The sequence below is a fragment of the Suricata suricatta genome, chromosome 9 (genome assembly GCF_006229205.1).
Source record: "Suricata suricatta isolate VVHF042 chromosome 9, meerkat_22Aug2017_6uvM2_HiC, whole genome shotgun sequence".
Classification (NCBI taxonomy): Eukaryota; Metazoa; Chordata; class Mammalia; order Carnivora; family Herpestidae; genus Suricata; species Suricata suricatta.
Window position 1 is genome coordinate 99,040,046 of NC_043708.1, and position 11,110 is coordinate 99,051,155.

Consider the following 11,110-nt stretch of genomic DNA (forward strand, 5'->3'; position numbering starts at 1 on the left):
GGCAGGGCTATGTGAGAGAGATTCTCTGCACAATTAATGAGCACTTACTTTTTTTGCAAAGCATTGTGCAGGGGTAAAATAATAAGCCATGATGCTGGTCTTCTTGGGGAGCCTGGACACCTACCCCAGAAATAACACCATTAAGACAGTATAAAGGAATCTGGCAAAGGAAGTAGTTGTATGCTTGCTGCCTGAGCAGGCCCACATGACTGACTACTGCTGTTGAAGGCAGGGGTCACGAGAACTGCAGGAGGGAGAGGGTGAATCTTACCTCACAGTCTTATCTAAAAACGATTACAGGCTTTCAAGAACCCAAGAGAGATTGGAACATAAGATGCGAGACTGGGCTGGGAAAAAGAAGAGGGCAAGGGTCAAAGCACGAATGAGGAACTGGGCTGAAAAAGGCCAAGTCCAAGACTCATGTAGCAGAGAACCATCAGAAGTGACTCAAAACCATGGGGTCCACTGAGAGGTGTCACTACTAGAACATAGAATCCCGGAAGGCAAGGAACTGACTTCTCCCATTTGCCACATACCCCAGAGCCTAGCACAGTGCCTGGCACAAGCAAGGGGCTCAGACAACCGTTGTTGAATGAAAGAATGCCACCCTCGTGCCTTTACACAGTGACATCAAATCTGAGCAAAGGGGATCCCAGAATTTACATTCTAAGCCAGTTTAGGCAGATGCATACCTAAATGTAACAGGATATTAATGAACATGTGCTAAAAGTGGCATAAAGATACTGTATGATTATAAGTAATAAGTATTGACATTATTTTCCCTCCCCCACTTCCTCTCTGAAATCATAATGAGGAACACCTGGAGTCCAACATCAGTTACTGCGGAAACAGTCCGTCCCTCCTGCCCTCCCTCCGACTGCCAGGCCACCGCTCACAAAACGGCAGCTTCTACCTCATGCTCAGGACAGGGTTTTTAAAACTGCAAGAGACAGTCCATAAATAGATCATGAAACCAATTTGGTGGCTTGCGATTTGTATCTTGCCTGTAAATAATAGAGCAAAAATAACAGCACATCGTAGGTAAAGGATAAATATTTTACATGAAAAGTTTATTGTACCCATGTGCTATGTGTGTGAGTGTGTGTGTGCGTGTGTGTATTGGCTCACAACATAGTATGTTTCTCTCATTGCAGGTCACCGTGTAAACACTTAAAAGACATTGTCCTATAGGGGCAAGAAATTCAGGATCGGACACTTTTTCGTAGTCAAGCTGAATGACCCTTGTTTTCCTGACATTCCTGGCTGAATGTGACCATCAAAGGTACTGCTCTTTGGGTCAGTAAACTTCGTTCATCCTAAAACACTCAGAAATCACATACTAAGTTCAGAATTAGTTCCTTCAAAGTACCCCCAGCTTCACAACACACATCCTTTTTGAAAAAAAATAAGTAAGATTTATTTTTTTCTAGTTACAAAAGTAATACACGTGTAATGCAGAAAGGTCAGAAATACAAGAAGAGTACAAAGAAAAAGAAAATCACGCCAATCCAGAAATAACCATTTTATCATTTCATTATCAAAGTGTAGGTGGGTCCATATTAACACACACACACACACACACACACACACACACACAGTAGCTTCTTAGGAAAATATCCTTCTGTGTATACTACTATGAAAGCTATTACTTTTCACTAATAAATGACCCACATTTTCCTCTGTCAAAAGATATTTTTCTACTACCACCTGATTCTTCCTGGCTATCTAGTATTCCATTGGCAGACTTGCTTTTGAGCATCTGTATAAAAGGCACAGCCTTAAATCCTCTGCCTGGAGGAAAGAGGGCAGCTGCTAAGCCAGCCCCCCCTCCCCAGCCAGCTCCAGCCAAGTCCTGACTACAAGATGCTCCCCTCCAGAGCCTCTATTTTACCTCCTACTGAATCAGAGCACAAGCCGCAGACACTATGTTCACTGTGCTTTCAAATGGCCTTACTGACACAGCCACAAGTTCACCGGCTGATTTTTATATAACAACAAAAATGCCTAGTGGGATTTTTAAAAAATTACTGATAATGTCCCATTATTGCTGCACAACCCACATGGTGTGCACTGACTTTCATACGTATCAATGATCTCATGCTGGAATGACTGTGTACACACTGTAATATCCTCAGGGGGGTTTCCTGGGGGTACAGGACCTTGATTTTGTACCTTCCTGGAATTTCTGAGCATCCTTGCACAGCACACAAGAGGAAGGAACACTGGGTGTGGAAGTAGAAGACCTGTACTCTTGTCACAGCCTTGCTACTTACTAGGAACGGAACTTCAGGCGCCTTATTAGACCTGTGTGTCAGTTTCAATCAGGAGGGCCAGGCTAGGCTACATCATTCATAAGGTCCCTTCTGTCTCTAACAGGCTTTGGGCTGATAGAACACGACCAGCACGCGCCCTCAAGCGCAAGATTACAAAACAAGCTTTAGGACTTCCCAGAGAGCCAATCAGTGTAGTATCATTCTTCTACCGATTCTTTGTAGGGCCTCAAGACATTTTAGAGCCTCACTCATCTTCAACCTTCATCCTTCACGCTGTGAAATTTTACATCTTCTGGGTTAACAGCCTGGTCTACGGAAATTGTCCGGGTTCCCACTTCTGCATAAATGCACTCATCAGAAATGGGCCATGAGTGCCAGAAATGGTAAAATACAGCTCACAATTTCACACTTGTCATCATTGGTCAACTAATAAGATCACTACAAGAAGAATCATTCTTGATTATCAAAGTATTTCATTTGCCTTTGCTCTCTAATGCTTCATTACCTGGACAATTGAGAGTTATGGGCAGTTCATCCTCCCAGATGGCCTGTCCTTTCAGATACAACATCCCCATCACACACACGGTCCTGGGAGCACACGCTGTGTCGTTACCACGGCCTTCTCACCATCCACTGGCTTTATGACCATACAGTGCAAATGAAAAGCAACGCAGTTTATTGAAGAGGTTTGCGACTTGCTAAATATACCCTTGTTTTTTCTGTGATTTGTATGTTGGAAATCCATTCGCTTCTCTACAGTCAGTCTTCCCCAGGACCAGCATCGATCATGTGGGATGAGACAGGCCTCTCTGCTTCAGGAAGGGGAGAATCACATCTGGTCGGCTTTTCTCCGTCATTGTCCATTTCTTCAGGTTTCTTTAAAACTAATTGGAAGAGTCAATAAACATGCCCGGCAATTCCCTTAGCACACCAGGAAGCAGATCATCATGCCCTTCAGACCTGTTCTTGTTCTGTTTTTCCAAGTATTCCCTTACCTGCCTTTGTCAATTGGCATTCTCGACAAGTTCGTCATAACTTCTCAAAGTGTCAACTTTTCCTCTTTCATTGCCCTTGTTAAAGATAATTTAAAATTAGAAAGTCACATTCCCAGCCATTTCAGAGTCAATGCTAATTTCATTTTCTTTTGCACAGAAGCCTCCTTTCCCTCCAGAGATTCCTCTCCTCATTCACAGCCCCCAGTCCCCGGCCCCAAACAGACACTCTTCCTCCCTGTGCACACTGCTCAATTCATCTGCTGCACCCTCTTTTCTTGCCCCCAAAATACTTCACCCAGTGAAACACACTTTAGCTTGTGGGTGCTCCTTCCTTCACTCCACTTCGGAGAGAACTGTCTGTGTCTGGAGACTGTAAAGTCACCTTCAGGAAAGAGGCATACAGTTGGCTGTCAATTAATCAGGATAAGACAGAAAAAATTACATTGTGTGCAGCTTTGCTTCTCCGTACATGCATTTATGCTTTGGGGATCAAGAGGATTTCTCCCACACAACCTCAAATTCCGATTTATGCCTTTTGTTTGGCTATAACGAATTCTCTACCTAGCAGCACAGTAGTTAATAGTCTGGATTATTTAAAACAGTGATTATCATACCTCATTATAAATTCAATTGTTGGTCCCTCATTCCCCCCCCCCCAATTTATCCTCGGTAGCACATTCTTTGCTCATAAAATAAGTTCACTAATTTTATATTCTGTAATTGTTAGTCCCACACCTAGGGTGACATATAGATTTTAAGCCAGTTTGTTTTCCCCCATTAAGCACAGACCCAAACGTCACCATTCCTGTCACGTATACAATTCCATCAAGTTTCAGAGTGTCATTTATACACAATTTTATTTCTTCTTACTTCTTTCACACACGCCTACCACTTACGTACAGCAACTTCACTACATTCATATTTCATAAACTTCATCAGTATTCAGCCAAATCCTCCCCCGAAGTAAGCTAGGTATTTTTAACAAGGCGCTGCCTCTTTCACAGGCTTGAGGATCCTGTACTAAGTGGCACCCTTCCTTGTGCCCCAGAAGAGTTTCGTCTATTATGGTCTGTTCACGGATGGAGGAACTTTCTGATTATTAAAAAAAAAAAAAACTTTAAGATAGTTCACTATCAAAACCCAAATGCCCAGTAACGCTGCTAGCGAGGATGTGAGGCTGGGAGATCATGAGGTTCCTCCACGCCGGGAGCGTTCCTACTCAGTCCCAGCCTCTGACTGAGCTTCAAACAACACTTCCAGCACCTTCAAGCGGGGGGAAACCTGTGCTCTCAACTGGTGGTGGTGGACACGACGGAGGGCTCTGCAGCTGGCCACCGGGGCCTCAGTTCTGTGCACCAGACAATCACCAGGAGGCCACAAGGCCAACCCCCTGTCAATGTGCCACGGCACATAACGTGGTAAGACTGTCTGTGATGATGACATGTCCATGGAGGCCATAAACATCTGTCAGGAAAGCAAACAAAACAAAACTGCTCTTCCACCAACACAAGGGAATTGTCACCTGTAATTCTTTGTCACATCAGCATGTCACAGTGGGAGCCAAAAGCCGAGCCATGAGCTGTGGCACGTGTACTCCTCATCATGCCCCATCCCCCTACTCTGCCTTCTCTGGACAACCTCCTTGACGTGCTTACTCCAAAAACAAAATAATAATAACTGAGCTGTCGCAAAAGACCACCATGACTCCTAAAATGGATCTGCAATATGACGACATCAAAGATACCAGAAGAGAACGGCAGACAGTCATTAAGTCAGGCGGGCTGGCCCGGAGGAAGTCAGCCTCTGATGACGCCGTCTGGGAGGCTTCCCATACTGGTCTGGTGAACAAAGGCCCACACTTTAAAGGAGAATTTCCTTTGGGGGAATTTAAATGGTCCTTACTGATATTCTTGAAAGTCTTCCCGCAAACCCAGAATTTCTTCGCTTTTAGGATTTATTAGATACCCCTCATATACCTAAGGAAGAGGCAAAATTCACGGCTATTTCTATCCACCGCTATTCCATGGGGGAGAAGTTACATAATGCTATGGTAATATATTACATAACTTATTTGTAAATACAACAGGTTTCTTAAATATCTGAGCATGATTTTACATCCTCTACAACTGTAGAGAAAGCATTAGGGCTCTTGATTCAGGTTGAAATTTTCCTAGAAAGTAAAAACCTCAATTAACCAGAATCAACGAATTGAAGTTAATTTCCGTTTTGGTCCTTGCAAGTTAGAAAACAAAAAAGGCAAATAACAAAACAAACTGATATCAAGGACTTAAATGGAAAAAGAAAACAATTTTCAAGCTGGGATCAGGGCAGATTTAGTCCAATCTCTGGCACGGTCTCCATTCACAATTCTATAATGTACAATCAGAATTCATCCTCAGAACAAGTGACCCCATGGCACTGTAAGATCCTCAAACCTGAAAGAAAGATTCAATTACATTCCCAATGTTCTTTCTACGGTAGGAAAGGGGACCAGCACATTTAAAAAGCATATTCAATAAGAAAAAGACGGAAAAGATTTCTGGTTAATCTGTTAGCCAGAAAAACGAATTCATTAGTAATGCCTTGGTACCCTTATAGAAAAATCATGATTTACTGTACATTAATCAACACGTGAACACCGATTATCTGGAGAATTTTTTTAAAGCACTAATTCAAAATAATCTTTTATTTCTCTTAACATACAGTTTAGTAAGATGAGTGAAGACCTGAACAGCTCATTTCCAAACCAACACTTTCCATCATGAATCTCATACACACACACACACAGAGAAATTTCCCCACCTCCAAAAAAACCAAAACACTACTTTAAAAATGATAGAAGGGAGAACAAAGGTGGGAGAGAGGGAAGGGGGGAGAGACAGAAAGAAAATGAGACAGAGAGAGAGAGGGAGAAGAGAGAGACTGCCTTCATATCCAGATAGTTTTCATATTCAAATTCTGGTATTCCATATTTTAAGTTAATGTTCACTCTGGAAATGGAAGGCCTTTCAAAGCAGACTCTTGCCACTCTGGAAGAATCTATCACTAACCTGGGATGACTGGTCAGTAATCTGCTTGAGGGAACAGAAGATGTCTACTTCAGAGTCTCTGAACAATGGCTCACAGAGGACAAAGCAAGTGAGCAGCACGTTATATCACATGGAAAAAGCTGGATTTTCTAGAAAACAGTCTTTTGCACACAAGGCAGTTGTCATAATTTCTCCCCAGACACCGGAAATGTAGTTACGTATTTTGCTTCCACAGGCACCTAGGTATACACATAACCTACGAAGCACAACTCGCGAAGTAGACTAAGAAGAGGAGGGCACAGAAGAAGAGCACCCTCTGAAAAAGTGCCATATGCTAGAAGTCACCATACTACACAGGCAGAATTTTCAGTGACATCCAGCCCAGTCTGCACTTCCAACATCACACCACAATTTCCGGGAGGCAAAAATGGGAGAATCTAGAGAAAAACGCGCATTTTAAGTCAGAGGTGACAAGAGTGTGTCCGCAGGATCGGAACCCATGGGTTTGTCTCACGTTCCAAAGGTTAGCTCGGGACAGAGATCAGTTTGCTTCCAAAAGCATTTCAGCAGTCCCCCCAAAATCCTCAGAACATCTCACCTGGAGGTGCAACTACAGCAATGCACACTCTCGCGCCTCCCTCCATCCCACGTAGGAGCCTGGTGTGGAATTAGCAGTGTATACCGCTGTCACGTTTGCTGCCTTGCAGACACCAGCTGAAGGGTCTCATGGTAAGGGGACTTCCATGCAGGCTCCACATATTTCAGCTTTCAAAAGGGAGACATTTTCTATAGCCAAGGCTTCTCATCATGCTAGTAGGTTCTGGAAAATTCCAGAAGGTGACTAACGTAAAAAGTCTGCTACAAAAGTTTTTTAGCCACTCAGGATTTGACTTCTGGATTACTAATTCAATTCTTTTTAAGAAATAAGGGGGGAGCAACAGAAAAGTTTATCATAACTATCACCAAATGCATTTTCTAAAATTATTCCATTACATTTTTAAGGGTATAATTATAAATGTTTTTATGAGCAATTTACCAGAAAATTAAAGTCACTTAGTTAAAAAAAATAATTATTCCATCCCTCTGGCCAAGGATTTTATTCCAACCAGTAGCTCTTTCAAACTATGGGGCATCATTTGTTCACTGTGGAGAGAGAGCCAGGTCCACGTTAGAAAAGCTGATCTGCAAATCAATCTCTAGATAGGGCTCTAAAGAAGGGCACCTACCAGAAAGTGAATCAGCCAAGACAGAAAGGGGCGCCTGGAGGCAAAACACTTCGGTTGCGCGGTTCTAGAAGTCCTTGGGGCTACAAATAAACTATAGGCCTTGTTAACTGATTTTACGTCAATCTAAACTGAGCTTCCGGGGGGTTCAATCTCAACCCAACTGAGCTTTTCAGTGTTAATCCCATCTTCTGGTTTCGATTTTCCCCTTAGGTCGGCCTGCCCTAAAAGCCCTCAACCTCCCGGCACTGGCGTTCCAAACCAACTGCGTGCCATCCGGCCCTGTGAGGAGAACTTTAGGGAAGTAGAATATGTAAGCTTCTGGCATGCATATAATAATGAGATTCTGGAAAAGGGTTTTTAACAACAGTTATGTCACAATGCTTATGGCTCCCTGAAGTCTCTGAAAGCCTTGTTAAATTAAAGATTCGCTGCGGTTTTTTTCCACTTCATTCTTACTTCCCATGTTGTCTCTTGCCTTTCCTTTTTCCCTTTCATGGTGCTGTGAAGATGGTCCTGACACCAGCCATCATTAATACCACCTAGAAGACGGGTCAGTTTCAGTACACTTGCTAACAATCTCTGCTAGTTTTAAGGACAAGGGGAGGTCTGTCTTTCAGATTACAAAGTCACACATGCAACTTAGGAAGCTCAGGCACTTAAGGGTATGCAGCCCATTCACACGGGGATTCCCAGGAGCTTGGCATTCAGCAACAGCTTCAAGTCACCTAGATAATGTCTCCTGAGGTCACCTCAATGTCATGAGAATCCAGACCACAGTTTCTGTGGACTGCACACACTGGCTGGCTGGAGGCTAACCCTGCTACCTCTCTGGAAAGCATCTACCAAATCCAAAAGCTTCCCACTTCACCCAATGCCAAGAATTCCATTCAATCCTCCTTGAGGTTGAAAATGCTAATTATAAGGTGATATGTTTGCTTTTCCTTTTGAGTTGTGTGCCTTTATGTTTTAAGTATTAAAAAGGCGTAATCACCTAGTGTGTAGGTTAATTTCTTTCCGATATTGTAATTTATGCAACATTAATACTGGATGCCAGCTCCAATTTTCTTGCTGCTTACACTCTGGGAGCCGGCTTGCATATTCTGCCAACTCCATTACATCATCTGAAAACCCAAACATTTCCCATTTTCAAATCACTCTCATCTACCAAGCATACTTACACATTCTCTCTTTTTCTCCCTAGGTCACACACACAAAAGACCGGTATCCCTGAGGGGCAGACACTACACTGGAGGTTAAAGTCTGCAAATGCACATAATTTCTGGAAGCTATTACTACTGCTGTGTTAGCTAAAGGATGCCTCCATCTCTGACCTTCCTTTTTCCATTCAGACTGTTATATAACCTAGTGCCTGCGTGCAGGATGTGAGTTGAGTGTTTGGGCCTTACCTCTTCTCCCTCCCCCTAGTAAATCTCTCTGGAGGGATGACTAGGGGTTGGTTCAAAGAAGAGTGAGGGGAGAGGGTGACCCTGTAGGGAGCAAGGGGATAAAGGTCAACAGATCAGCTGTGCCAGATACATCCCACCTCTACTTTGTCCCTCTCCCCTTTTTGCTATGCCTAGGGGGCTGGTGGTACTGAATGCCCAGCGTTATATAATTTGCAAGAACAGCAAGTTACGGATTTGTTAGTTCTGCAGCCTGCCACCCTGGTCTCTTGCAAGAACACCTTCTGGCAAGAATGACACCTGAAGATGCTAATAACACACGTAAGGGGGGAGGTTAAGACGGGGGGGGGGGTAGGAGTGGCAGCACAAACCAGAAATTAGTGAGGCTTCCTATATACTATGTCCCCCCCACTTAAAAAAAAAAAACTCAGAAACACATGAAGGGGATTTTCTCCAGTGTTTCTGATTAACCCTGTTACATAACCCGCTCGCATTCCAAATCCACCGTCTCAGGGTCTAAATATACTCTTTGCAGCCAAAAGCTCTCCACACACAAACTCACCGAGCTGGCGGCAGGACCCGGCCCCCAGCCCTGATCCCCCTCCCTTTACTTGGCCCTTGATCCACCCACCCCCCTCCCGCTCAAACGGCGGTTCAGCGTGTTCACTCCTCGGATATCGCCTTTAATTAAATGTTTTTCGTGTGTGTCATCCTGATGGCTTTTACTGTACTCAAATTCCGTGAATGGGAAAGCGCCTGGACAGGGGGTGTGGCTAAGGGGGGGGGAATACTGTAAAACAGCCAGCACATGATCAGCCATATTCCTACCTCCAACTATAACATCGAGAGGAAGGGAGCGGCTCCCGGGCCCCCACTTTCCTCTCCCCAGCCCTCCCCAATCACCGGCAGAAGCCCAGTGGCAAGAGGAGGGGGCGCGCTGGGCCACTGCCCAAGCCTGGGCTGGAGACCCTCTCGATCCCCAGCCCCCGGCTGCTCGCGCGAGCCCGCTTCCTCCGGAGTGACAGGCGTGATTTATACATTATTTACAACAGTAATTAAAGCCGTAGCTTCCTCCGGTTCTTTGCAAACTCCAGGCGCAATCAAATAAATAATCCCCCCCAACCCACCCCCACACACACATCGGGTTCCCACACCTTGAAGAAAGAGAGTGAGCTTTCCCCAACAACCGACTTTTAACTAGGAAAAAGCAAGGAGGGAGCAATGGAGTCCCCGCCGCCGCCCCCCCCCCCGCACATACTCCAAAATGAAGTGTAAAAATCTCTCAGGGAAGGGGGGGGTCATCTCTCGCACTATCCAACCAGCATTCAACTCTCGCTGACCATTCCCGGGTTCTTACACAAACGCTTGAACCTCAGAGAGGGAAGGATTCCCAGGGCAGAAGTAAGTTTGGGTGCATTTCGATCTTTCAGTTTCTGCTTGTTTGCTTTCGCAGACGCTCACTCCGAACGCGCGTGGAGCGCCCCACAGCACCACCGCCCTCGGCGCGCTGCCGCGCACACGCCCCCCGCCAGCCTGGGCGCAGGGTGGCTAACCCGGGGTCTTAAACTTGCGGATCTCCCCTCGCACTGCCCGCCAAACAACTTGGCGAACACCTCGTGCGCCGGCACCCCCTTCCTCCAGCCCTTCCACCAAATCCCAAACCCACCGCCGTGGTCCAGAGAAGGTGCCCACGTCGCCCCCAGATCCAGAAGCGCCCCCTCTCCACCCTCGGGGCTTCCCAGGTCGCTCACAACTCCCGCACCCCCTCAGCTCTGCGGGGACTGAAAACACACCCCGTCTGGGGCAGCCGGGGCCAAAACTGTCAAGAGGAGAAAAGGTAAAGCCAGAGGAGGGTGGCCATAAACGGATTTTTTTTTTTCCTTCTTAAAAGGGCACTGCCGCTTTAAAAGTTTCTTTCCCGGGCCCCCACTCTCCGGTTCTCCGTATTTTGGGGGAGCGTATTTAATTTGGGCTACGCATCTTTCCTCCTCTTCGCAGAAAAATCAAAGCCAGGGGGTGAGCCCGCCGGCTGTCAACCCTCCCGCCGCCTCCCCCGCCCCCCTCTCCTCCTGCAACCCGAGAACCGGCTGCAAAAGTTTGCAACATTTCTGGGGGGCGGAGGGGGGAGGGGAAGGGGGCTCTCCGGGCTCGGGGCGCCGCTGCAGGCTCGCGCGCGGCCCCGGA

The 11,110-nt window shown here is 45.8% G+C and overlaps 1 protein-coding gene across 1 annotated transcript in view; it reads right to left on the bottom strand.

Moving 5' to 3' along the window:
• Positions 1-2,888: 2,888 nt before the first annotated feature.
• The window catches only part of LOC115302508 (nuclear receptor ROR-alpha-like), an 8,588-nt gene continuing 366 nt past the window's right edge, over positions 2,889-11,110 (bottom strand). Inside the window, exons 2-4 of the mRNA XM_029952428.1 lie at positions 3,578-3,650; positions 3,269-3,343; positions 2,889-3,157 (exon numbers count right to left, since the gene is read on the bottom strand). Of these exons, the coding sequence (XP_029808288.1) occupies positions 3,313-3,343; positions 3,578-3,650 (104 nt within the window). The 3' untranslated portion in view covers positions 2,889-3,157; positions 3,269-3,312. The remainder of the gene's footprint in view (positions 3,158-3,268; positions 3,344-3,577; positions 3,651-11,110) is intronic.